At 36.3% G+C, this 27688-nt stretch overlaps 1 protein-coding gene across 2 annotated transcripts in view; it reads right to left on the bottom strand.

Annotated features, from left to right (window-relative positions):
• Positions 1-386: 386 nt before the first annotated feature.
• The window catches only part of NUCKS1 (nuclear casein kinase and cyclin dependent kinase substrate 1), a 41447-nt gene continuing 14145 nt past the window's right edge, over positions 387-27688 (bottom strand). Inside the window, exons 2-7 of one of the 2 annotated variants that reach the window (XM_021002937.2) lie at positions 16763-16812; positions 15322-15427; positions 7311-7366; positions 4976-5128; positions 4126-4275; positions 387-2713 (exon numbers count right to left, since the gene is read on the bottom strand). In XM_021002937.2, coding sequence (XP_020858596.1) covers positions 2514-2713; positions 4126-4275; positions 4976-5128; positions 7311-7366; positions 15322-15427; positions 16763-16812 — 715 coding nt within the window. In that variant the 3' untranslated portion in view covers positions 387-2513. The remainder of the gene's footprint in view (positions 2714-4125; positions 4276-4975; positions 5129-7310; positions 7367-15321; positions 15428-16762; positions 16813-27688) is intronic. The other variant, XM_078156373.1, reaches the window with a different exon arrangement.

Raw genomic sequence — 27688 nt, 5'->3', positions numbered from 1 at the left:
CAACACTTCCACTGTGAAAACATATGACTTTTAGAGTGTAGCTACTCCATCAGGAAATATAGATATTTTTTCCAGTCTATCAGAAATGCATATGAAGAATATTTTCAGCTTTTCCAGTCTAAGAATTAACTGTTTTATAAAAGAACCCTCAAACAAAAAAACCCAACCTGGATGCACATAAGTAACCTAATAGAAAAGAGTAACTCTAATGTACAAGTAGATGACAGTCATACTATGAGCAGAGATGTTTATGGAGAATATATTAAAAAAACCAAATATGTTACACCACCACAAATCATTCTGACATAAGCTATGATTCAGGAAATTCTCCACCCCCATCCCCAAACTCCCAGCTCAAAGAAATAAAATTTAAGAAAACTCACAAATACTGAGAATACAAGAATTCATTTTCACTTCATTAATGGAAGAAGGGGTACATGGATGTATGTGTAGGGGAGCAGGAATTAGCTATTTCTGGACTGAAGCCCAGAATGAAGTTGTACAGCCAAGTTATAAACCCCTAAAAATAGAGGTTTGCAATGGAAACACTGATATATCTTTTATTGTAGTAACACAAATATAAAAAATGAAGGGGGTGTGTGTATGTATAAATTGAAGGGACTGAAACTTGCAGAAACCCACAAATGCAAATTAATCACCCTCATTATGAAGCCCACAGCTATGAATTTAACCATCATACAAAGCAATAACGTCTACACATTTGGCTCTGCACTAAACTCCATGTCCTTCTTAAATGCACAAAGAAGCCATATACTACTTCGAGCATGAGCAGCTAAAAACCAAAGTCTAAAAGCACCTCCTTTGTTGAGTGTGAGGCCTTTGTTCTGAGAACACTTGCAAGATATTGACTAAAAGAGAAAATTCTTACAAAGGTCAAAACAAAAAGACAAAACAGCAAGCAAGGTATTTGGGAGAAAATCCCAGAAAAAAAAAGAGGTTCAGTTTTTCCTTTCATTTCAAATGTACTAGTATATCATATCCCTACACCTTATTTCCATCAGGACTTGAAGGAACAAAGTTCAGGGAGGTGCAGGGGCTTTCATGAAGGCCTGGAAAATAACAATCAACTGCAAACGTGCCTCCTGAATGCTGAGTTGGGTCCTCCCCTCCTTTTCTAATGAACCCATTAATATTTCAACTTTATGTGATCAATACCTAGACAGAGGGCCAACAAGTCAGGAGTAGCAGTAAATAGTAAACCCCCATCGGGGGCAGGATGGGAAGAAGATAAACTGTAGGTGAAGAGAAATAACATCCTAGAATAGGCAATGAAGGGGCCTGTGTCCCATATTGCAGTAGGAAGTTCACAGATGTACATACCACATTTCTGGGGAGAAACAGGAGGGTGGGATAGGAAAACATTCTGTTCCCAAATTACCTTATGAATTAACCAAAGCATGACTCATGGGATCTGAGCGCATGGATATGCCATAACAGAATTCCACTTCTTAAAGGAAAAAGCCCAACTCTCTGTGATTTAGTTTCACATTAACTGGTTCTTTATTGGCTTAAAACCTAAACATTGTCAGTTTGAGAAGAAACCCACTTTGATGTGGTACAGCAATCTTGCTGTTAAAATCTAAATTCCTCTTGATTCTTGGTAAAATTTATTCCAGGAAAAAGAATAGATACATATTTATTTTAAAAACATGAACCACGGATATTCAGATCTGAAACAAAGTCACTTAGATTTTGAAGCACTTGCTCCCCTGATTTTTAGGTTGAGCATCATTTAATTCCCTAAAGATTTTAGTAGGAGAAAAGGAGTTCTTACTGGTTCCTATTCTCCTTGAGATGACCAGGAGTGAAACAGAACAAAACAAAACAAAAAACAACAACAACAAAAAAACCCACACCAAAAAGTCATGTGGCCTGGTTGTTCCCAGATAGGGTTAGAAATATGGGAAATTTAAGGTTGTATTCACATTTATCACCTTCCTGCCTAGTCAATGATAAGTTTAGTTCATGATTAAAAAAATTATACACATTTTTGTCTTTGCTGACTGATTTTTTTTTAAAAATTCAGGTAAATAAGGAACAACCATTGTCATTTGGAATCCTTACTGTTTTCTGAATTCCTGCTCACCTTGGTAACTTTAGTAAAGTTAAAATTCCAATAGGGTTTGCCTCAAATCTTATTGCTTTACCTGTAATAACCCTTTCTTTTTTTTTTTTTTTAAAGTTAGGTGGTAAATTCATTGGATATTTTGTCATGGCTTTTACTAGAGATTGGGAGAGGGAGAGCAGCCAATAGACAAAGGGAATTTAAAAAACATGACCATAATTTTCTCTTAAAAAAAAAAAAGGGGGTGGGGGAATATGCTGTTATCTCTCACCAGTGGGGGGGGGGGAGAATGCGGAAATGGAAGAGGGGAAAGCATTCAAAGCCCATGAGTCAAGCCATAGCCAAAACCATGTTCTACCCCCTAAGTAGATTTTCTTTTTTTTCCCTCTTTTTTTTTTTAAATAAAATCTTCCCAAACCATCACTTTTTAATCTTCCCCAGACTGGGCTTCATCTTCAGACCCTTCATCCCCAGACTTCTCTGGTGGAGGGCTGGCAGACTTTTTCTTTTCTGGGGGGCTTTCTGGCTCCTCATCCTCTTCTTTAGGGGAAGGAGTCTTTTCTTTTGATGCCTTTGATGCTGTGGGACGGCCCACTTTTCCTTTGCCTTTCACTGGACTTGGTGTCACTGAAAGAAAAAAAAGGAAGGATTGGGGAAGGAAACAGAAGTAAAAACAAGTCATTCATGAGGACTAGCCACCCCTAAAAAAGGGAAAAATAAAAATTCTACAGAGCATTTCCCAAGGTCACATGACCACCCACCTGACTCTCAATTTCTAATTTTTTTGAGGCAATTGGGGTTAAGTGACTTGCCCAGGGTCACACAGCTAGTAAGTGTCAAGCGTTTGGTCTGAGGCTGGATTTGAACTCAGGTCCTCCTGACTTCAGAGTCGGTGCTCTATCCACTCTGCCACCTAGCTGCCCCTCTTGACCCTCAATTTCTAAACTCAAAACCAGTTATGATAAATGGCTACATATTTATTTTAACAGAAAACCACTCTACTTCACAAAAACTCACAAGATACAACCCCCCTATCCCCACTTCATCAAACTTCAGGTGGTCTTTGTCAAGGTAAAGTGCAAACTTTCCTATATATTTCCTGGTACAGGAGGAGCTGGGTGGACACTTTCTAACATGGTCTCTGAACCTTGATGCCAGGGTTCCTATCTGCCCAACTTACACAAGATGGCCAGCCCATAGCCTTAGATATGGCCACTATTTAGTGTAGCATTTATGTACTTCTTTACCATTTAACATATATGAAACTATGATTTTATTTATGGTTCCTATCTTTTTAATGTGTCACTGAAGACATTTTTGAGCAATACCCTTGACTCCATTTCCCCATGAGCCCCACACGTTTTTATTGCACAATTTTGCATGACGTGGTACTTTTTGGGAATGCATATGTTGTGTTACAGAAGAGCTGACTGTATATCATTCAGTGACTTTCTGAATGAACTAAAAAATGTGTAATCTAAAAGTTAAAAACTGAAATGATAATCAAAATGAGGTCTTGGTAAACTGGTAAGTAACAGCATGACAAAACCATAAACACAAAGAGCAAATTTAGCACTGCTATGAAGTGAAGGAAAAACTGGCTCTTATCTGGGTGTATGAACATAGATGTGTGACAGAAACCTCAAGGGACTGAAAGAAAGCCACATAGCCTTAGAGGTAGTTAACATTTTAATTTTTATGATGTATGTTTGCACATTTTCATGATTTCAAAATTTTACTAGCAGCTTAGGAGTTGGTATTTTATCACCAATACCAAAATCAAACAAAATTAAAATCAAATGCCTCAGATTCTTGTAAGGATTGTAGTCATTATTCCCCAAGATATATCCTTTCCTGAACTGGACACTCATTCAGTCAAGCCTCATTTCTACAATAGCCATGAGCCTTTTGAATTTCTTGCATTCTTTTTAGGTTAGCTAGCCCAATATCAAGTCCTAATGGAGAATTTCTGCAGATGATAGCTCTTGAATGATCATTTTTTAAAAAGAGCATGTTGGCTTCCCCAATACTGAGCTTACCTGTAGCCTTTAGCCTAGGTTTGGGCATTTTCTTTTCTTTCCTTTCAGGCTTGGATTTCTTCACGATCTTTTTGTTTTTCTTTTTTGAACTTCCATAATCACTATCATCATCATCTTCCATTAGGAAGTCTTCATCACTGCCAGAATCTTCTGAGGAAAAGGAAAAATTTCACTGCCTGGCTTAATTTATATACCATTCCTAGTGAAAAAGGAAGGCATCGGATAATAGAGCAAGGAATTTGGGAGTCAAACATTCCTGGATTCTACCCCCTAGCTGCACAACTGACTTGCTAGGTGGTATCATTGGACCCATCTGTAAAATGGTTATAACATGCACCTCAATGGGGGTTGCATGACTGACTTGTTTGAAGAGAAGTTCAACAACAGGGGAAGATTTATAAAATCTAACATGAACAGAAATTGTTGCTATTAGTTAACTACAGAATACATGGCAAAAAGAAATATGTAAGATTACCCAAACTGAGATTTATAAAATATCTATATGCGATTAATAACATGCCTAAACACGGAAAAACCCCAACCCTACAAACCATCAGCATATTCTTAGGTTTAATTATTACTTTAATAGCATTTTTAGAGTAGAAGACATACATATTTATGAGCCAGTCCTAGTCTTATGACTAAAGGTACAATCTCTTAACAGGATGCATGTATGTCTAAATAGTCCTAATGAAAGCCACCAAATATTTCTAAATCTCCATTTGGTGATCCTGAGGCTTTAAGATGGAGCACCCTAGTTATTATTTGAGGAACTGGTATCTGGGTATGCCATCCCTAAGACCATAGTGATCAAGGTCACCCAACTGGTACTCCAGTCACTTTGACTTACTCTCCTGGAATGGTGCCTCTTCTTCTTCTTCTTGTTCTTCTTCACTGCCCACATCTTCCATGAGCATTTCTCTCTGCTTGGAAGCTGCTTTTGATGCTGCCTGACGCTGCTGGCGAACATTTTTGTGATCTTCTTTTTCATCTTCACTATCCTCTGCAACATTAAAGCCACAACAATACAATGATACAAAATGCTTTGATTCCAGTGGCTAATTAAGGAAGGAAATATATTCTTAGCCAATACGGGATTTAAAAATAAAATACGAAGCAACAATGGATAGCTCACAGCTTGTTAGATAAAAAGGTGTGGTCAAATTTGTTTGGTTGCACAAGAACGCTACCAGTACTTAATTTATATGTGCAAAATTTAATTCATTTAGCTTAACTGAATAAAAATGTCAAATCTGAAAATTCTAAGTACTAACTACAACAGCCTGAAATTCCAAAAATAATGGGCTTAAATAGTACTATCACTGCAAATAAAATGCTATGAAACATGCATTTGCAGATCAGTGGTATCAAACTTAAAGAAAAAAACGGGATCCCTGCTAACCAAATACTGGTTTAGAAAACCACACATTAACATTAATTACGCTGTACTGTACTTTCATTTATTGTTAAACATGTCCCAATTACATTTTAATCTAGTTTGCATGGCAGTTTTGCAGAGTTTGACACTTGTATTGCAAACAACATTATCTGATTTCAACTCCTGGCTCTGTTGTTTACTACTGAATTAACCTCCAACAAGTCATAACCACTCAGCCTAGGAGTTTTCATTTATAAACAGAGATGATAATATTGTCTTTCCTTGTCTCACAGAGTTGTGAGGATTTAAAGATAGAACATATATAAAAGTACTATAAACGTAAATTCTTATTACTGTTGTTAAAATATAAAATGCTTTAAAAATCAGTAAATGTGATATACATTAAAGTTATCACAAGTTTGACGAGTTTTTTAAAAATAAATTTTTATTGATGTATGTTTTTAGATTATTACAGTTATCTCCAGTATTCCTCCCATATGGGAACTACCCCATAATATTTTTAAAAGACACAAAAAAAGAAGAGGAAAAAAAATTCAGCACAATGGATCAAGATCTGAAAACATGGGCAATATGTAACACCAATGGACCTTCCACTTCTACAAAGGAGTAGGTCAGGAATGTCCTCTCATATCAAGTAATGTTCGATATTTATAATTTTGTTACATTTATTTTTGATTTGCTAGCAGATCTTCAGATACTGTAAACATCAAACTGCCAATCAATGAGGAATATGGTTTTTTAACATTTGTATCTTACATACCACAGATAGAATATACTTTGTATATATAAGGAAAGCTTTTAAACTTCACTTTTATTAAAAATCAGGTAGTGTGGTACAACTGTACTGATTAAAAAGCAAGAAATAAAACAGGTCACTTCCACTGGCAATACACTTACTTAAAAATCATCCAAAGGTAGCTATTCCTGATTAAGTCAGGATAAGAGCTGGCTGCTGGCCCTAGGACACAGAGTCAGGTATCCCTGTATTGGTGATCACTTGCATGCTTCTTTTTTTTCAGTTTGGCTTTTTCCCCCTTCAGAGGGCCTCTTCTGGGAGCATTTGTCAGCCTTGCCATCATCATTAGCTTTGAGGTCCATGACCTTTAATACTCAAATTTTCTTACCAAGAGGATGAAGGATCCCCTGTCACCACTTACACAAAACTTAACCTACCAAGCTGGGAACCATGATTAATGCCAATAGAGATAACATCTTGTGTCCTTTGGGCACTCAAAAAATATTAAAGAATTAAAAATTTGGTTTGTGGTCCAGCTGGGAGGTAGTTACCCAATAAAGTCATAGGTGAATGTTACGGGGACAGAGTTCACTGTGAACACTAAAGGTTAATGCAATTTCTTTTGCATTCAGAAGTATGGGTATTACACCTGGATAAAAATAAAAGTGAAAGTACCTGACAGGTCTGAAGTTGTCAAACCCTTGTCCATGCGGTAAAAATGATAAAATTAGTAGTCTCATTTGAAAGAAAGTCTAGCACTGGAAAGACAGGTAAGAAAACAATATGGCTAAACTCCTTCAATAAATAAATAAATAAAACGCATTCAACTCTGGTAAGAAGTGACAAATGTTCATTCACATCCCCTATGACAACAGCCTTCACAAAAAAACCTCTATTAGGTTAAGAAGAGTCCAAACTAAATAACAGAATACTTCAAATGAAATTCTGATTAAAGTATTGAAGATATCCTCTGGGAATTCTTCATGAGAGTGGCTTTCTAAGTGAAGACAGAAAAACTGACATTTCTAGTAAACCTAACTACATAAATACCTGGTGAGTGTGAATCATCCTTCTTGGTCTTCACATCTTTTTCTTCAGAGTCCTCACTGTATGTACAAAAAAATCATGTTAATAAGCTCTGAAAAGGGTAGGAATGACTCAAGGAAGACTAGATACTCTGGAATCTGACATAAACAAAGTCTTGAAGAGTACCACTTTTTGTTAGAAAGAGAGCTAGAAATAAAATGGATATCCATTAACTGACAAAGGATAAACATTATGGTATATTAATATAAATAGAATATTATTGCTCTGCAAGAAATAATGAAAAGGATGAGAAATCTGGGGAGACTTGGATGAACCAAGAGGGAACCCAGTATAAGGACAAAACACTGGACTTAAAGAGTCAGGGAGACCTGTATTTAAATTCCACCTTAAAAACTGACTGTGTGATCCTGAGCAAGTCACATAACCTCTATTGCCCTTAGTTCTTCATGTGCAAAATGAGAAGTTGGACTAGATGATCTCAAAGGTTCCTTACAGCTCTCAATTTCTAAGCTATAAATTGATGAAGAATTAAGTGGCCTGAATCAGTACACAAATGACCACAATAACATAAAGGAAAATAACTTTAAAAGACAACACAGCAGTAACAAAATCACAATCGCAGAACAGTGGTGTCAACCTCAAATTGAAACAAGGGCTACCAAACCTTAGATAACAATCCCTGTGAAACACATGTTAACTTGGAAAACCACATATTAATATTATCTATGTTCTATTGTATTTTTATTTTGTTAAATATTTCTCAATTAAATTTAATCTGGTTCAGGCTGCACTCAGGAGAGCTGTGGGCTATGAGTTAGATACTTCTGCTATAGAAGAACAGATGATGATGAAGCATGTCTCTCACCCAATGTCAGAGAGGTAAAGAACTAAAAAGAAAAAAAAATGAGACATACTATTTTCAGACAATGTGTACATTTGTTTTGCTTGACAAAATCTGCCCTTGTGGGAGACTGGGGGTAGGGTTGGAGATTGTGGGATAGAGTGACAGTGATAACAAAAAAGAACATCAATGAAAACATTAAAAAATACACATGAGAGCAGGGGCAGCTAGGTGGCACAATGGATAGAGCACCAGCCCTGTAGTCAGGAGGACCTGAGTTCAAATCTGGATTCAGATACTTACTAGCTGTGTGACCCTGCACAAGTCACTTCACCCTGCATGTCCCCTCAACACCCCTCCTCCCACTCCAATACACATACGAGAACAGATAGATGGGCAGAAGAGGAGATAGATAGGCAAGGCAGTATGGTATTCCATGAAGTATATTTGTTACTGTTCAGTTGTTTTTGCAGGTGTGTTAGATTCTTTGCAATTCCATTTGGGTTTTCTTGGCAAAGATGCAGTAGTAGTTTTCCACTTCCTTCTCCAGATCATTTTACAGATGAGGAAACTAAGGCAAACTGGGTTGAGTTGCCCAGGGTCACACAGCTAAGAAGTGTCTGAAGGGATAACCAGATGATGCAGTGGAGTCAGGAGGGCCTGAGTTCAAATCCAGCCTCAGACACATGATACTCTCACTAGCTGTGTGACTCTAGGCAAATCACTTAACCCCAGGTGCTTTGCTACCCCTCTCCCCCTCCCAAGAATTGGTTGAGGGCAGATTTGGACTCAGGAGGGAGTCTTCCTGATTCTAGGATCAGTACTCTATTCACTGGGATACCTAGGTAACCTAGTATATAGTTAACACATATTTAGAAAACAAGCTATATTTAAGTTTCACATATAATTTGCATTTTTTGTTCCCTCTAAACTGACATTTTTATGTCTGTTAAATTCAAAAGAAAAGAAAAAGCTACAAAAGTTTCTGTGTCATCCTGGATGGTTAAACTATTATAGAATGAGGGCAACATATTACTCTTGTATTTTTAGCAGACCATCTACTTGAGAAGTACATATATACACATATATATTATAACCTTTATGAAAACTATTGTTTACAAACACCAAAAAAGCAAATGATTCCTCCAAAGAATACATACTTCTTAGGTGTATGTAGGCAAGGCTTCACATAATCTAAGGGTAAATGTGAATACTGGAAAGTGACTTCATAGTGAAATGTAACAATGATAGTTTATTAAACTAATATATTTTCAATGAGTATGTCTTTTATGGCTATCTATTTGGAGGTAGAGGGGAAGTACTTGCCAGTAAGATAAATAAACAACACTGGCTAGACAGCTTAATTTGATGACAGGTCTATACATCTGCCTTAATTTATTGCCAGGAGACACATAGACATCATTTACTTTCCCTGATTGTGCACATCATCCACTTACCCCCCAAAATACTTTAGAATATTTTTTAAGGAACATAATAAGCTATACAATCTAAATACTACTGTATAATCATTTTCTGACCAAGCAAAAGCCAACCTAAAATGAAAGAGCCAGTAAAGTAATAAAAGATGGAGAGAGAGAGGTGTTTTAAAGGTAAACCCATTTCTGCCCTCCTCCCTCAAAAAGAATACATGAAAATAACATGGTACAATGGGAAGAAACCTAGATTTGGAATCAGAAGAAGTTTTATTCTTGGTTCTGTTACTTTCTGTGTGACCTTGGGCAAGTCACAAGCTCTCTGGGCCTCAGTTTCCCATTTAGTAAAATGAGGAATGAAGGGATTGGGCTAATTCTCTAAGATCACATACAGCTCCAATACTCTACCACCTTATGATGCTAAGAAAATTAACTAATCTTTTCTCCCCACACTCTCTTTAGAATCCATTTTGCTTCTGACTACTGACTCCCTCAATCTCTTATTTCCTCCCCTTTCCCTTAACATCTGTCCCTCCTATTTTCTTGTTGGGTAAGATGTCTTTCTGTACCCAACTTTGTTAGTGTATTCTTTCCTCCTTTAACCAGCTCAAATGAGTGAAGTTTAAGTGTCATTTGCTCCCCTCCCCCAGGACTCTTCCTTGCTATATAAACTCTTTGCATAATCCATTTATGTGAGACAATTTTCCTTACTCCTCCTTTCCCTTCTCCCCTCTCCCAATGTGTTCCTCTTCCCCACTCTTTCTATTTTTCTGAGATCATCAAAATAAACAGAATTGCTGCCTGGACCAAGGTTTAATCAGACCTCCTCTATGACCCTGAGTGGCTACATGTATCAACCTCTAAAATAAGAATTTAAAGCAATTTAACTTGATTAATCCCTTGATTGCTCATTCATGTTATGCTTCTATTGACCTCATGTTTACATGTTAAATTTTCTACTCAGCTCAGGTCCTTTCATCAGGAATGCTTGTTTTGTTAAAGGTCCATTTTTCCTCCTGTAGGGGAATATATAATAATACTCAGTTTTGCTGGTTAAATTTTATTCTTGGTTCTAAACCTAGATCCTTTGTCTTATATAAAACTACATTCCAAGCTCCATGGGCCTTTATCATTGTAGCTGCTAAAACTTGTATGGTACCTTGGTACTTGAATTCTTTTTGTCTGCTTGCTGTATTCTTTTTTTTTTTGGTTTTGTTTTTGACCTGGGAACTCTGGATTTTGGCTATAATATTCCTGGGAGTTTTTATTTTGAAACTTCTTTCAGGAGGTGACCAGTGGATTCCTTCAATTTCTACTTTGCCTTTTGTTCCTAAACTATCTGAAGAGTTTTCTTTAATGATTTCTTAAAATATGTCTAGGTTCTTCTTCTCTCTATATATATTTTTTGCTCACGGCTTTCAAAGTAGTCCAATGGTTCTTAAATTATTTCCGTTCAATCTGTTTTCCAGGTCAGTTGTTTTTGCTATGAGATATTTCACATTTTCTTCTATTTTTCAGACTTCTGACTTTGTTTTTATTATTTTTGATGTCTCATGGAGCCATTACCTTCTATTTGGCCAATTCTGATTTTCAAGGAGTTATTTTCTTCAATAAGGTTTTCCCAAGTTGTTAATTCTCTTTTTCTTTCTTTCTTTTTTTTTGGGGGGGGCGGGTGGTGGTGCAATGGGGGTTAAGTGACTTGCCTAGGGTCACACAGCTAATAAGTGTTATATGTCTGAGGCTGGATTTGAACTCAGGTCCTCCAGAATCCAGGGCCAGTGCTCTATCCACTGCACCACCTAGCTGCCCCCGTTAATTCTCTTTTCATATCTTTCTTCCCTAGCTCTTGCTTTTCTCATTTTAAATAAAATTTTAAAGATATAATTCTTCTAGGAATTCTCTTTGGATTTGTGTACAAGCTGCATTTTTCTTTGAGACTTTTCCTTGTAGTTTTTCTGATTCGTACTCTTCTGTGTCTTTAAGCTTCCCTGTCACCATAATGGCTCTGTATTATGAGGTTCTTGCTCATTCTTCTAGTATACTTCTTGACTTTGTACTTTATGTTAGTGCTGGGCCCTATTGACTCTTGTGGGGATGGGGTGGAGGTGTGTGTGCGCACTTGTGAGGGGATGACTAGTCTAAGCTTCTGTCCTCTTATGTCCTGCTGCTTTCACAGCTCTGGCTGAAGAAGGGCTTGCACTTGCAAGCTTTCCACACTTCCAAAGTAGTTTCATCTGGGGAGAGAACTGTTCCCTACCTTCCTGATATATGAGTCCTGCAGGTTCTTGACCCAAGTCTGGATCTGTTGGCTTGTTCCTTGTTGGGAATAGAGTTTCAGGAGAAGCTCTGAAGATTCAAAGCACTTGAACTGCCAGCTCCCCTTTAGTTGGGGAGCTTTGCTTCCAGGATCAGAATCACACAGCCACCACTTGCTTCTGGAAGTTTTTCCTTGCTTGGTACACAGCTCGGTCACTGCTCACAAATATTCTTCTCTATCCTGGGTCTGTGACCTGGCACTAGGTAGTAGATTACAGAACTGCCAGATGACACCTGATGACACCACACCTGGTGCTTGTTCAGTGACCCCTCAGGATTACTTTTTGTGACAGTGCTTCCTGCCTTATCTTGGCCCTCTTGATCCCTAAGTGCCAGGAGGCTCCTGGTAAGATTCCATCACCAGGGCCTTCAACCTTCTCTGGCTCCCAAAGCTGCTCTGGGCTGAAAAAATGATTCACTCAGAATCCTTCCTGATCAGAATCTGTCTGGCACATTTTTTAGACATCTGTCAAGGAGATGTGTCAGGTGAGCTAGACTCTTAATGTTTCCTCTCACTCTACCATCTTGATTCAGCCTCCAGAAAATACAAATCCTTAGACTCCTTCTAATCTTAATTCAGCAACCTGTGTTCTAATCCTGGCTCTGTAGCTAACTGTCAGTTACATGATTTTCGGCAAAATACTTCACACCTCTCTGTGCCTTACTTTCTGTATCTGTCATTGAAGGGATAAGACTGGTTAACCCCTGAGATACCTTCTAGTTTTATAATTCTTTGACTGGTAAAAACCAAAGGAATAGATATTCATGTATAATCCCTTCGACTACTACTTTGTTAAAGGCAGTTCTTATTACTAATTAATTTTTGAAAATAAAAGGGCTATTGGCTCCCCTATGCATACTCAAATTATCCCATTAAGCCTAGAGTAACTAACAAAGAGATCAGATTTTTTAAAACTGAGAGTATCATTTCAAGGAAATTTGCCAGTCTGAAAATTGCACATATTTCTATATCTATACTTGTCAATTATTATTTATTAATATAAGACACACAACTCAAGTTCTAGTAATTCCAAATTTCTATCAAAATTACTAGACCCCCCCCAGTTATCTTCAGTCCTCCAATAGTCCTATTTACAGACTTTTAAGGCAAAGCCTGGAACCCTATTAGGGAAAGGCTGATTTTACAGTGGAGAACGCACAAAGGAAAATCAATTTCGATTAGTATGAAGAAATAAATGTAATATACATTCAATTTGGTAATAGTTCATTTAATTACCATGGGGCAATAGAGAGATCACTGAAGCAAAGGAAAAATTCTTAATAATATAGGCCATTAGTAGACACTGACAATTATTTATGATTTGCAAGGTTTGCAAGGCATTTATACTATAAATTATATTAACTTGCCCCTCACAATAACCACGTTAAGTACAAGTATTATTACCCTCATTTTAAAGATGAGGAAACTGAGGGTCAGAGAAAATTTAACTTATGATCATACAACTAATGAGTAATGCTGGCAGGATTTGAACCCAGGCCTCTCCTGATTCCAAATCTGACACTCTTCCAAATAGGAATCTACAAAAGGAAGGAAAATAAATTTTGGATTTAATTGCAAACACTATGCTACATGAGAAGAAGATACCTCTAAAGCTAACTCTTGGGAGAACTAACAATAAATAAGAGCACAGACACTCATCAAGGTTGGGCTTAAATGCAGTCTGGCCTAGAGGCAGAGGATAAATATGTTCCAGGATGGACAGATTCTGAGATACCTTCCAATTATAAGATTCTGTAATTCCTTCTACTTTTATTTTCTACCCATGAAACTCACTTTAACGATTCTATAAGAAAAGCAAATGAAAACCTTTGGTTTGGATAAGGATAACTACAGACTAAATTAGAGTAAGACACCATACCTAATATTTTAACTCTTACCAATTTAGTACTTTACTAAGTAACTCAAATTGTTTGAATTTTTGTTTGGCCTCATTTTTGTGCAATGATTTCAACACTTCAAGGTTAATAACTTAAAATAACTACAACAAATATTTTTTACTTGGTCTTTCTGTCCAGTCAAACAAGACAAGATAGTTTTAATGTCCTATTTTAAGTCAGCCCTCCTCCCATCATACGTTACCTTCTGTTATAAAGGATACCTATTCCCACCACAGCCATTCTCATCAGGTGACCTGGGATTCCCCCTTTTACTGGTCTCCAATTTAGTAAAAGTTAAAAACTAAAGTCTCTAATCAAGTAAAAAAAAACACAAAAATGTCCATTTTATACAATCTCTTATTCTGGGAGTGGACTTGATTTTAATAACCTCAATTAACAGTGAATGTTGGAGTTCCAAGTTTTCTATTGATGGGATAAGCGAGGGTTTGTTAAATGTTATTAAGTTACTATTAGGACCCAGTTAAGAGTCTCCATAATAAATTAGTTCTTGCAATGAAGCTGGTTATCCAACTCAGATTCAACGAGTTCCACAGTCATCATCCTGACAGTGATGTAATTTTGTGATATAGAATGGGACAAGCCAGATCATCAAAAAGAGGAGATTAGCAATAACTCTGAAGAACTGAAGTGAAAAAGCAAAATGGATGTGAAGCACATTACGTAAACAATTAAGTGGCAAAATAAAAGTTCTATATTAATGTCTCCATGTTTTTCCCCTACGTGGAACTTAACTAAACTTCATGCTTTTCTTACTTCTACTTACAGAAATAACTGAATTTTAGAACTAGAAACAATTATGTGATCTAGTACAACTATTTATAATCTTACAGATGCAACTTGGTTCAAGATCCTTCAGTGAACAGAGCCTGTACCCAAACTCAACTCCTTGACTCGTGATCCAGTCCTTTTAATCAGACCAGAATTTTGAAAATGATCAGAAACAAGCTTGAGTAGTAAAAATTCTAGAGATCCATCCATATAATCTGAATAACTTTTAAAAAAGGCAATTTTTCTCAGTTAGAAACACTAATCAGGTAATTTGACCTCCAAAAATAAATGGTTTAAATACTAAGCACATATATCCTAAAAAAAAAGGTCAGAGAATAAAAGATCTTATATATAAGAAAACAATTATAGCAGCACTTTTCATAATGGCAAAAAGCTGGAAAGGAATGAATAAATTGTGTTCTAAAATTCATAAAAATGACAAACGTGAGGAATTTCAGAGAAACATGAGATGACTTACATGAACTGATAGAGAATGAAATTAAAACCAGAAGGACACGCACAATAACGGAAATCAAAACAACATGTAGGTAAATTCCAATTAACTGCCATGACCAAGCTAATTCCTGGAGAACAGGTGATAAAATACACTTCCCTCCTTTTGGAAAGAGGCTATTTTGCTTAGCTGTGTTTCTTTGTTACAAGGGAGGATTTGATGAGGGAGAAGGGGAGAAGGTACACTGGATAATAAAAACAAAAGAAGTAGCACCCTTCTTACCTATCTTCCTGTGAATTTTTCCCAGATCGCCTCTTGTTTTTAGCCTCTCGCGGGGATGATCGGATTTTCTTAGCTGGAGGGGCTGAATCTCTTCCATAATCTTCATCTTAATGGTTAAAAAATGAAATTAACTGCTTGCTTCCTAGAGTAAAAACCAGCACTACATTCTTATTCAAGATGTTCCTTTACAAAAGATTATTGGGTGGGATGGGGTTTCCCTAACACAGGGGCTCTTAACCTTTCTGTGTGTCATGAACCCTCATCCTCAGGCAATCTAGTGAAGCCTATAGACTCCTCAGGACTAAATGTTTAAATGCATAAAATAAAATACATAGACCCCAACATATTCTATTATTTCAGGCAAATGACTCATATCTATAATTTCAAAGGGTTAAAAACCCTCTGGATACAGAGGCAAAAGATCTTTATTATAGCAAGAGATTTATTATATTTTAAAAAGCATTAACAGAACTTCAGAATTTGTGCTCATTCAGATAAGCTTATTAAAGAAAACCATATCAGAAGACTGAAATCTAAAAGAATGAATTATTATTACTGATAATTTATACATGCACACTATATGCCAGGCATTGTGCTATAAGTACTTTACAAATATTGCCTCATTTGATCCTCACAACAAACCTAGTGGTAGGTGCTATTATCATCCCTGTTTTACAGATGAGGAAACTGAGGCAAACAAAACAAAAAAACACACACCACGGTTAAGTGACTTGCCCAGGGTCACACAGCTAGTACTTGTCTGAGGCCAGATTTGAACTTGAGTCTTCCTGACTTCAGGCCCAGTACTCTATCCACTGGGCCACTTAGCTGCTTATCTACCAAGAAAAGTAAACTTGAAGAAAATCCATGTGACTTAACATACATACAGATCCTAAAAATAGCTTTTCTTTGAACTTAATTATTAACAGTAAAAATATTTTAGAAAAGGTGTGAGACAAAAAGACCATGGAATATTCCATTTTGGGGATTCTTTTCTCTGCTACAAAGTCTAATGAAACATGACATGTAAGAATAAAAGAAAAACACCACCACACAAAAAGCCAATATATTTTTTTAAGATGTCCATATCACACAGTTATAAGCTAGATGGTACAATGGACAGAGTGCTAGACCTGGTGTCAGGCAGAACTAAATTTAAATCTAGTTTCAAACACTTAGCAGTTATGTGACCCCTAGACAAGTCACTGAATTTCTGCCCGCCTCAGTTTCCTTATCTGTAAAATGGGAATAACATCTACTTCACAAGGTTGTTGTAAGGATAAAATGAGATGCTTGTAAAATGCCTTGCAAAATCCTAAAGCACATACTGTCTGGATATTATATAAAAACAGGATTTCCCTCCAACATAAAACTTTTAAAAAAGCATTTAATATCATAGCACACTTTAGCGTATATACTTCTTGAAAGGGTACAATCTTACCTGCATCATCAGATTCCTGAAACTGTGAATAATCGACCACCTTCCTGTTTCTGTAAGGAAGAATTTAAATAGCAATTAATTAGGAACAAAGGTCATAGGGTTTATTCAAGGCACCCAGAATATAAACCACCTGCTTTATTCAACAGAATAAACTGCCTATTTTATTCAACAAAAGACTCTCCAAAAGTCACTTAAAGTTCCCTCAAGAGATTTACTCTATGCATTTTTCTACACTGAAATTAATTTCTTGATAAATACTGCAAAACGGCTATTTTTAGAAGCTATTTTCTAGACAGTATTAAACTGCAGCATATTGAACTATTAAGAACCACCATTCAGTAATAGTCAAGTTGAATAATAGAAACACCTCTTTGTGAATCTTGTAACTATACCTCAAAGATGTAGGGATTTTGAGATCCATGACAAAGAGAATGTCCCAAAACAAATTCCAACTAAGATGATGCTTCTGCCCCTAAAAGGCATTTTAATTTCTTTGGCCCACAAGGGGCATGAAGATACAAAGAAATTCAATCTGTGACAAGTAAAATCTTAAAGATCTTTTTATATTTGAAGAAGTCCCTTCCCATTCACCGGACTAGGGACTACTGCACTAATTTCTAATGCGCTTTCTTATGATCTCATCCAGAAGTTAAAATGAACTTCAAAAACTAGAGTTTTACAGAACTATGGTATATTTTTCACGTTAGTGATAATGCAGATCCATTATCTTCTACAATTAAAGCCCCACATCAAACTAAACAAAATGCAAATCTAGTATAGTCAAGAAATCAAATATACATTATTAACTCAAGAATTAACAATTCTATATATGCCCAAAGGGCTATAAAACCATGCATACCCTTTGATGCAGCAGTGCAACTACTAGGTCTGCATCCCAAAAGAGATAAAAAACAAAAAGAAAAAGGACCTATATTACAAAAATATTTATAGCAGCTCTTTTGTAAGGGTGAAGAATTAGAAGTTAAGGGGAAACTCATCAATTGGTGTATGGCTGAACAAGTGTTGGTATATGATTATGATGGAATACTATTGTACTATAAGAAATGATGAGTAGGATACTCTTAGAAAAACCTGGAAAGATTTGCATGAGCTGATACAAGGTGAAATGTACCATGTACAAAGTAACAGCAACATTGTAAGATGATCAGCTGTGAATGACTTAGCTATTCTCTCAGCAATACAGTGGTCCAAGACAACTCTGAAAGACTTATGATGAAAAATGCTATCCATCCTCAGAGAAAAAATGGACAGTGTCTCAATACAGACTGAAGCACTGTTTTTACTTTCTCTATTTTTTTTTAAAATTAGGCAACTGGGGTTAAGTGACTTGCCCAAGGTCACACAGTTAGTGTCAAGTGTTTGGTCCGAGGCTGCATGTGAACTCAGATCTTCCTGACTATCCACTGTGCCACCTAGCTGCCCCTTTTCTTTGTTTTTCTTGGTTTTTTTTTTTTTGCTCTGTTTTCTTTCACAACATGACTATTACGGATATGTTTTGTATGACTACACATGTATAGCCTATATTGCCTTCTCAATGGGGGAGGGAGAAGAGGGAGGAAGAGAGAGAATTTGGAACTCAAAGTTTTAAAAACAACTGTTAAAAATTATTTTTACATGTAACCGGGGAAAAACAAAATACAAAAAAAAAATTAACAGTTCTAGTAAAGTCTCATGAGAAATTTGACATTCTTTTTGAGATTTATCTCTTTAGTTTTTCACTCAATTTCTACTGCCCTGGTTACTTGTTGACAACTATTCTTACATCAAGTTGGGTGAGTTTTCTTTTTATTGTAAGTTCAGGGGAAGCTAGGTGGTGCAATGGATAGAGCACCGGCCCTGACATCAGGAGGATCTGAGTTCAAATCCGGCCTCAGACCAAACACTTGACACTTACTAAGTGTGTGACCCTGGGCAAGTCACTTAACTCCAACTGCCTAAAAAAAAAAAAGTTCAGCCCTTCTCAGCAATGCAAGGATCTAAGACATTTCCAAAAGTCTCATGATGGAAAATGCCATCCACATCCAAAGAAAGAACTATGGAGTTTGAATGCAGATTGAAGCATACTATTTGCTATTTGTTTTTCTTCTGTTTTGTTTTCTCTTTCTGGTGTTTCCTCCTATTGGTTATAATTTTTCCTTACATCACTAATGTGAAAATATGTTCAACAGGAATGTATATGTACAGCTTTTATCAGATTGCATGGTGTCTTGGGGTGGGAGGGGAAGAAAAATTTAAAATTAAAAAGCTTATGGAAGTGATTGTTGATTAAAAAAAAAAGTTCACCAGATCTTGGTATTTATCCTCCCTAATCTAGATTCCCCAAGTATTACTAAACAATAGGAAAACAGATCAAAATTTTATATTCACTTTTTTATTCCTAGCAATACATGAATACTCAGTTACAAAGCTGATTATTACTAGTGTCATCATGGGAAAAAAAAGCAGCTTTTCTCCTCATAATACTGATATTGTTAACCTTTTTACTTCCTAATACCAATTAAAAAAAACTGGAAGATTAAATCAAGTGACTGCTTTTTATAACTGTCTGAACTAAAAATAAGTTTTCCTAAATGTTTGATATTGATCAAATATTTTAACTAAAGAAATTATCACCGTCCCTAATTATTAAACTTATTGCTCAGAAGGCCAGAAGTTCGATTAAGTGATCAGATTCTCCTTAATCTTCAAAGGATGCTATGTATTATTTGGTACACGGATTGACTTAAAATTTGAAAATATTCTCAACAGAGCATTTCCCACTATTTTAGGAACTTTTCAAAGCATTTTTTTCCAAGCCCTACTTAACACACACAAAAAATCTAAGTAATTAGCATAAATATACTAATATCACTCAAGATATAGATAATTTCAGTTCTAGGTTTTTTTTTTACTTTTCCAATATTCTGCATTTAAAGGACATTAAATTCCTCCTTTAATAAAAAGCTTCAATATTAACATCCAAAATACATGAATCTCAGAATAGCCTTACAGGGAGAACGGTAGGACTACAATTACTTCAATAATAACAGTCCCACAAAGACAGAACAAAAATGAACTGAAAGGATTAAGAGAAGTGCAGTAACATCACTTACAATTAAACTGAGAGACAAGCTGGTCAAATTCAGTTTCATTGTTTCAATGTCTAACCTGAGAGGAAGACTGGGGATTTCTCAAAACATGCTCATGGGATGAGAACAGAGAAAGAAGTCAACAATATACTAACAGTGTTGTAGGTCCCTCCAAATCCTTATTTTTGGTAGTTAGAAGCCTTAAAAAAAACCAACAAGAACAAACCCAACAAAACCTTTAAAGACAACTAACTGAACATAACTGTGGTTAATGAATTGTTCTGTTTGCCTATTATTCTAGTAGGCAAAATGTAAACTACAGAGTAAATCATAGTATTTCAGAGATGAAAAGGACCTCAGCAGCCACATATTCCAACTCATACCTAAAAGAATCCCCGAACAAGTACAAAAATATTTTCAGCAGCTCTTTTCACAGCAGCAAAATCTGGAAACCAAGGAGGTCCTTGCATGCTGGGGAAGAGCTAAACAAATATAGTATATGAATGTAATGGAATATTATTATGCTCTAAAAAAATGAAAAAGAAAAAAGTATCATTTCAGAGGAAGCTGGAAAGGCATGTAAACTGATGCCAAGTAAAGTAAGCAGAACTAGGAAAATAATTTATATGACATTACAGGGAAAAAAATGAACTTTGAGAAACTAGAAATCTGAACGACGAAATGATAAAATATAGTCCAGAGGACTAAAGAGGAAAACATGATAGCTACCTCCTGCCAGAGAGGGGTGGACTTGAAATGCAGAATGAAATGCGTTTTTGGACATAGGGCAACATGGGAATTAGTTTCATTTGATTATGAATATTTGTTAAAATGGAGCCCCCACAAGTGCTCATCCAAACTTTACTTAAAGACCTCTAACAAAGGAAAACCTACCACCTTCCCAAGGCAGCTCATTCCCACTTTGGGATGGTTCTTACTGTGAGGAAGCTTTTCCTGACATTATGCCTAAATTTGCCTCTGCAATTTCCACTCATTTCCATCAAAACATTCCTGATTCTGTGTTCTAGGGCCAAGGAGAAAAAAATTCAAACCTTTCCTCCACGTGATAGCCCTTCAACTATCTGAAGCCAACTATTTTGTTTCCTGAAGTCATTTCTTCTACAAACTAAAACCCCCAATCTTGGATAAGCTAGAAGCCTAATTAGAGCAGGGGTAAAGCAAGGATGCCCATTATCACCTAGCTACAGCAATAAGACAAGAAAATGAAACTGAAGGAATAAAAATAGACAGTGAGGAAACAAAATAAACCCACATAAATCAGCACTTCTATATATTACCAACAAAATCCAGCAGCAAGAAATAGAAAGAGAAATTCCATTTAAAATAACTGCAAACAATGTAAAATACTTGGGAGTCTACCTGCCAAGACAAACCCAGGAACAATGTAACATTTTTCCACACAAAAGTTTCCTGCACAAATAAAGTCAGATCTAAACCTGGTAAATTATTAATTTTCACTGGCTGAGCCAATATAATAACAATGACAAGTCTAAATTAATTTACTTATTCAGTGCCATACAAAGTATCAAAAAATTATTTTACAGAGCTAGAAAAATGTAGTAAAATTCATCTAGAAGGACAGAAAGTCAAGAACATCAAAGGATTCAATAAAAAAAAAGAAGTGAAGGAAAGTGGCCTAGTACTACCAGATCTTAAACTGTATTACAAACTGGTAATCATCAAAACAATCTGGTACTAAGAAATAGAGCACGGGATCAGTTGAAATAGATTAGGCACACATGTAGTAAATGACCACAGTAATCTAATATTTGACAAATGCAAAGATTCAAGTTTTGGAGAAAAGAACTCATTACTTGACAAAAATTGCCGGGAAAACTGGAAAGCAATTTGGCAGAAACTAGGTATAGACCAACATCTCACACTGTATACCAAGGTTAAGTTCAAAATGGACACATGACTTAGATGTAATCAAATTAGGAGAGCATGGAAACTCTTGCTCAACCCACAAGAATGCTGACAAAGATAACTCCATCCTGTTTTACTCAAATTCCATGTCCAAACCCAGCATGAGTGGGATGACCTTCCTTCTTTGGAACGTTCTCCAACTTACTTTTGTACCTCAGGATCACCTGTCTCCTGCCCAACATGAGCAGGTGACCATCTTATGACCACTTGGTTACCAGAGATGACTTGTCCAAGAGCAAAGTCTATCAACCAATGAGATTTTGTGTTTTATCATGCCTCTTTTGCATATTTGGGTATCAAATCTTATGAAAACAAGGTCCTAGGGTATCAGGGGCATCTCAGATCATGAGGAAGATCTGAGGTCCACTTCATTAGAGGGCACTATGGCCCCTTTAATCAAGTGCCACTGGCTCAGAGCTCTGTCTCAGTTTCTTTTATTGTAGGTTGGACAATTTTAAACTCCACATTAGAGAAATGCAAATTAAAACAACTCTGAGGTACCACCTCACACCTATCAGATCAGCTAATATGAAAGAAAAGGAAAATGACAGATTACGGAGGGGATGTAGAAAAACTGGGACACATGCACTGTTAGTAGAGTTGTGAACTCATACAAGCATTCTGGAGAACAATTTGGAACTATACCCAAAGGGCTATAAAACTGTGCATACCTTTTGAGCCAGCAATACCCACTACTAGGTCTGTATCCTAAAGAGATCAAAGAAAAAGGAAAAGGACCTATATGTATAAAATATTTATAGCAGTTCTGGTGATAAAGAACTAGAAACTGAGAGGATATCCATCATTTGGTAAATGGCTGAAACTGTTGTGTGAAATGATCAGATTGATTCTGTGTCTTTTCAAAATTGATCCTAAATTCCAATTAAATGACTTGCCCAGAGTCACACAGCTAGTAAATATGTTATCCACATCCAGAGAAAGAACTATGGAGTCCAAATGCAAATCAAAGCATACTTTTTTTTTGGGGGGGGGTTGGAGGGTGAGTTTCTTCTTTCCTGTGGTTTTTCCCTCTGATTCTAATTTTTTTTTACAACATGAGTAATGTGGAAACACGTTTAATATGACTATACATGTACAGCTTATATCTGATTGTATACTGTCTTGGTGAGGGTGGAAGGAAGGGGAGAAAATTCAGAATGTTCTGTTACTGCCTAAGTCATGGTTCTTTGTCTCTTAACTTAATTCAGAAGTTCAGTTGGCCTGTAATGAGTTAAGTTTAGAAATCCAGTTCTCTTGCTAATCACTGCTCTCAAGGAAATCTGTTACCACTGAGGGAAGTGGATGAAGACCAGACAGTCTTTACACCACTGGCCTATCTTTCAAGGATGTCTGGTTTATTATCCAAAACAGTCTGGTACATTATCTCTGACTTTGCAGGTATACTCAAAACACTGACCATTTCTTGATCACAGGAGGAAAGGAGGGGGTTGTTGATAGCCTCTGGTTCCAATTTCTTTTTTTGTTTGTTTGTTTTATTTAGGCAATTGGGGTTAAGTGACTTGTCCAGGGTCACACAGTGTCTGTGTCAAATGTCTGAGGCCACATTTGAACTCAGGTCCTCCTGACTCTAAGGCCAGAATTCTATCCACTGCATCACCTAGCTGCCCCTCATTCCCAATTTCAAACTAATCATCTTGTCCCCCATACCTCAGCTTGCTTAACTGATCATGGTGATTTAGCTAGGCATGATGTTGAGTTCTTTTAACCAATTATAACTTGTTCCCTGCCTATGAAATCCTGTTCTCTGTTTTGTACTTCCAAAAACTACAAGAGCTCATTTGAGGTCTTAACTTTGCTAAGGAAGCTGAGATCTTATTTACTGGTAAATTTGTACTTTACTAATAAATTTATTATGCTTGGAACATTTATTATGCCTCAGTCTACCTTTTTTGTTTGTTTTCAGGTGAGGCAATTGGGGTTAAATGACTTGCCCAGAGTCACACAGCTAGTAAATATGTTTGGGGCCATATCTGAACTCAGGTCCTCCTGACTCCAGGGCCAGTTCTCTTTCCACTGTGCCACCTAGCTGCCCCCTCAGTCTGTTACATGTGGTATGTAATTTATAGCAGCTCTTTTTGTGGTGGCAAACAACTGGAAACTGAGGGGATGTTCATCAACTGGGGAATGCCTGAACAAGGTGTGGGATATGTTTGAACTGGAGTGCTATATAAGCAATGATGAACAGGATGGAAAGACTTATATGAACTGATGCAAAGTGAAGTCAGCAGAACCAAGAGAACACTGTATACAGTAACACCAATATTGTATGATAACTGTAAATGATTTAGCTATTCTCAACAATACAATGATCCAACACAATTCCAAAGGACTTATGATGAAAAATGATATCCATCTCAAGAGGAAGAACTGATAGAATCTGAATGCAGATTGAAGTATACCTTTTTAATTTTATTTTTTCTTAAGTTTTTTTTTGGAATCTGTTTTCTTTTGTAATATGGAAATATGTTTTGTGTGACTGTACATGTACAATCTATACAAAACTGCCTGCCTTCTCAAGGAGGGAGGAAGGAATCTGGAACTCAATTATCTTAAAAACAAATTTAAAAAATTGTTTTTACATATAATTGAGGAAAAAAAATGAAGGAAAAAAAACTCCAAATTTTTAACTGACCCATATATATCACGAACTCAAAATCCTTCACCATCCTGGTTGCCCCTCTCAGGTCATTCTGTAGCCTTATCAATGTAATTTTCCAAACTCAACACAATATTTCATTGAGGTTTGGCTAGTACATAAAGCGGGGTTATAATCTCTTTATTCCCGAAAATTATAATTCTCTTGCCAAATCACCCTGCTAACTCAAACTACTTGTATTGCCCCCTACCTCTGTGTTGTGTTAGTTGTCCTGTAGAATTTTAGCCCATAGGACAGATCCTACGTATCTTTCTTCTGGATCCTCTCAAACCTGGTTTGTTCAAATCTGGTGTGCATATCAGAATATCACCTGGCTTTCCTCTCCTTTTCAGAAACTCTAGGAAGAAGTGATCACCTTTCCCAAACATTCCTATGATTCCCATCCCAGCAATGAGTTTCTCTTCGTTAGTGAAAATCTGACTAAGTACAGAATTTCCCCTCTTTGGTTTCCTATCTTCTGAAGGATGAAATCATCAAAGAGAAGCATAAAAGTTAATAGTGGCTCTGCTCCAGAATTCCAACTAAGACCATGTTTCTCTACCCACAAGAGGCATTTAAATTTACCTAGCTAAAGAAATAGGGAGGTGGATCAGTGGAATAGGTTAAATATGCAAGACACAGTAGTCAATGACTATAGTAGTCTATTATTTGATAAACCCAAAGACCCCAGCTTCTGGGATAAGAGCCCACTCTCTGAAAAAAACTGCTGGGAAAACTGGAAAAGAGTATGGCAGAAACTAGGCATAGACCCAAATCTCACACCATATACCAAAATAAAGTCAAAATGGTCTCATGACTTAGATATAAAGGCTGATACCATAAGTAAACTGGGAAAACGAGGAACACAGTTTACCTATCAGATCTATGGAGAACAGAAGAATTCATGACCAAACAGGAGATAGACAACATTATGAAAAGCAAAATGGATAATTTTGATTACATTAAATTGAAAAGTTTTTGCACAAAGCCAATGCAACTAAGATTAGAAGGAAGGTAGAAAATTGGCAAAGAATTTTTACAATCAGTCTCTCTGATAAAGGCCTCATTTCTAAAATATATAGAGAATTCAGACAAATTTATAAGAACACAAGCCATTCCCCAATTAATAAATGGTCAAAGGATATGAACAGACAGTTCTCAGATGAAGAAATTAAAGCCATCTATAGTCATATGAAAAAATGCTCTAAATCGTTATTGATTAGACAAATGCAAATCAAAACAACTCTGAGGTACCACATCACACCTATCAGATTGGCCAACATGACAAAAGAGGAAAATGAAATGTTGGAGAAGATGTGGGAAAACTGAAACACTAATACATTGTTGATGGAGTTGTGAAATGATCCAACCATTTTGGAGAACAATTTGGAACTATGCCCAAAGGGCTACAAAAATGTGCACACCCTTTGATCCAGCAATAGCACTTCTAGGGCTATATCCCAAAGAGATCAAACAAATGGGAAAAGGACCCACATGTACAAAGATATTCATAGCAGCTCTTTTTGTGGTGGCAAAGAATTGGAAATTGAGAGGATGCCCATCAATTAGGGAATGGCTAAGCAAGCTGTGGTACATGAATGTAATGGAATACTATTGTGCTATAAGAAATGATGAAAAAGGCTGACTTCAGAAAAACCTGGACTTACATGGTCTGATGCTGAGTGAAGTGAGCAGAACCAAGAGGACTCTGTACACAATAACAGCCACGTTATGCAATGACTAATATTGTTAAACTTAACCCTTCCCAGCATTACAAGGATCTAAGACACCTCCAGAGGCCTCAGGATAGAAAATGCTGTCCACATCCAAAGAAAGAACTATGGAAGTCGAATCACTATCACTTATTTTTACCTTCTGTTGAGTTTTGTTTCATCTTTCTGATAGTTCCTCCTATTGGTTTTAATTTTTACTTACAACTTCACTAATGTGAAAATATGTTTCATGGGTATGTAAATGTACAGCCTATATCAGATTGTGCGCCATCCTGGGGAGGGTGAGGGTGAGAAAAATTTTCAACTCAAAAGCATATGGAAGTGATTGTTGATAAATCAAAATAAACTAATAAAGTTTTTTTTTAAAAGAACAAAAAAAAATAAAAAAAAATAAACTTACCTAGCCTATAAGCATGACGATACAAAGAAAATCAAATTAAAAGTATGGCCACTAAAAATTTTTAAAAAGATGTTTTCATAAAGTATATCCCAATTCCCTGGACTAGGACTAGTAAGATGAACTCTAATGGTATTTCTCTACTTTATTATTTTTTTTCGGTGAGACAATTGGGGTTAAATTACTTGCCAAGGGTCACACAGCTAATAAGTGTCAAGTGTCCAGTCTGAGACAGGATTTGAACTCAGGTTCTCCTGACTTCAGTGCCAGTCCTCCATCCACTGCACCACCTAGCTGCCCCTCTAATGGTATTTCTCAAAATCTCATCCAGAAGAATGCTGGTTTTTATAGCAGGTGCACATATGATTAAAAAACAAAAAATCTGTATAGAAAAGAAGACATTCTTTTTATTCTCACACAAAACCAAGTTTTAAATAAAAAAAGGTATAGAAACAAGATGCAAAGTTAAGGAACTGAGCCTTTAAAACCGTCACAGTCATAATTTTGGAATTATAAGGGATCTCATAGAAGAAGATAAGTAAGGGAGGGGTAAGAAATCTGTGCAGCAAGTTTCTCCGATAAATGCCTCATTTATAAGATTTATAGAGCAGTGGTTAGCAATTTTTGTTAAGGTCTATTAATCCAAATGGATTAACAAGGATCTCTTGTGGGCTGCACAGTGATGTAATTTTAGAATGTAATATTTTTATTTTGTTGACTACTTCCCAATTACATTTTAGTTTGGTTCAGGTCACATTAGGAATGTTTTAAGCAGCATGTGGTTTCATGTTTGACACCTCTAAAATAGGGAACTCATTCAAAAGAGTCATTCCCCAATTGATAAACAGTCAAAAGAATATGAACAGATACTTTTCAGAAGAAATCTTAGCTGATTATCAAGAACTATATGGGGAAAACAACCACCTCTCAATCACTAATAACTAGAAAAATGTAAATTAAAACAATCCTGAGGTTCTATCGCACACAGTAAAGCTGACAAAAAGGGGAAAATAACAAATGCAAAGGGGAAACAGATACATTAAGTAAGGCACACTGTTGGTGGAACTGTGAACTAATCTAGCCAGTTTGAAAGCAATTTGGAAC

This window comes from Phascolarctos cinereus, unplaced genomic scaffold (genome assembly GCF_003287225.1).
Source record: "Phascolarctos cinereus isolate Bilbo 61053 unplaced genomic scaffold, phaCin_HiC Scaffold_5;HRSCAF=322, whole genome shotgun sequence".
NCBI classification, from domain to species: Eukaryota; Metazoa; Chordata; class Mammalia; order Diprotodontia; family Phascolarctidae; genus Phascolarctos; species Phascolarctos cinereus.
Note: the sequence above shows the minus strand (reverse complement) of the source record. Positions and strands in the feature narration are given on the sequence as shown.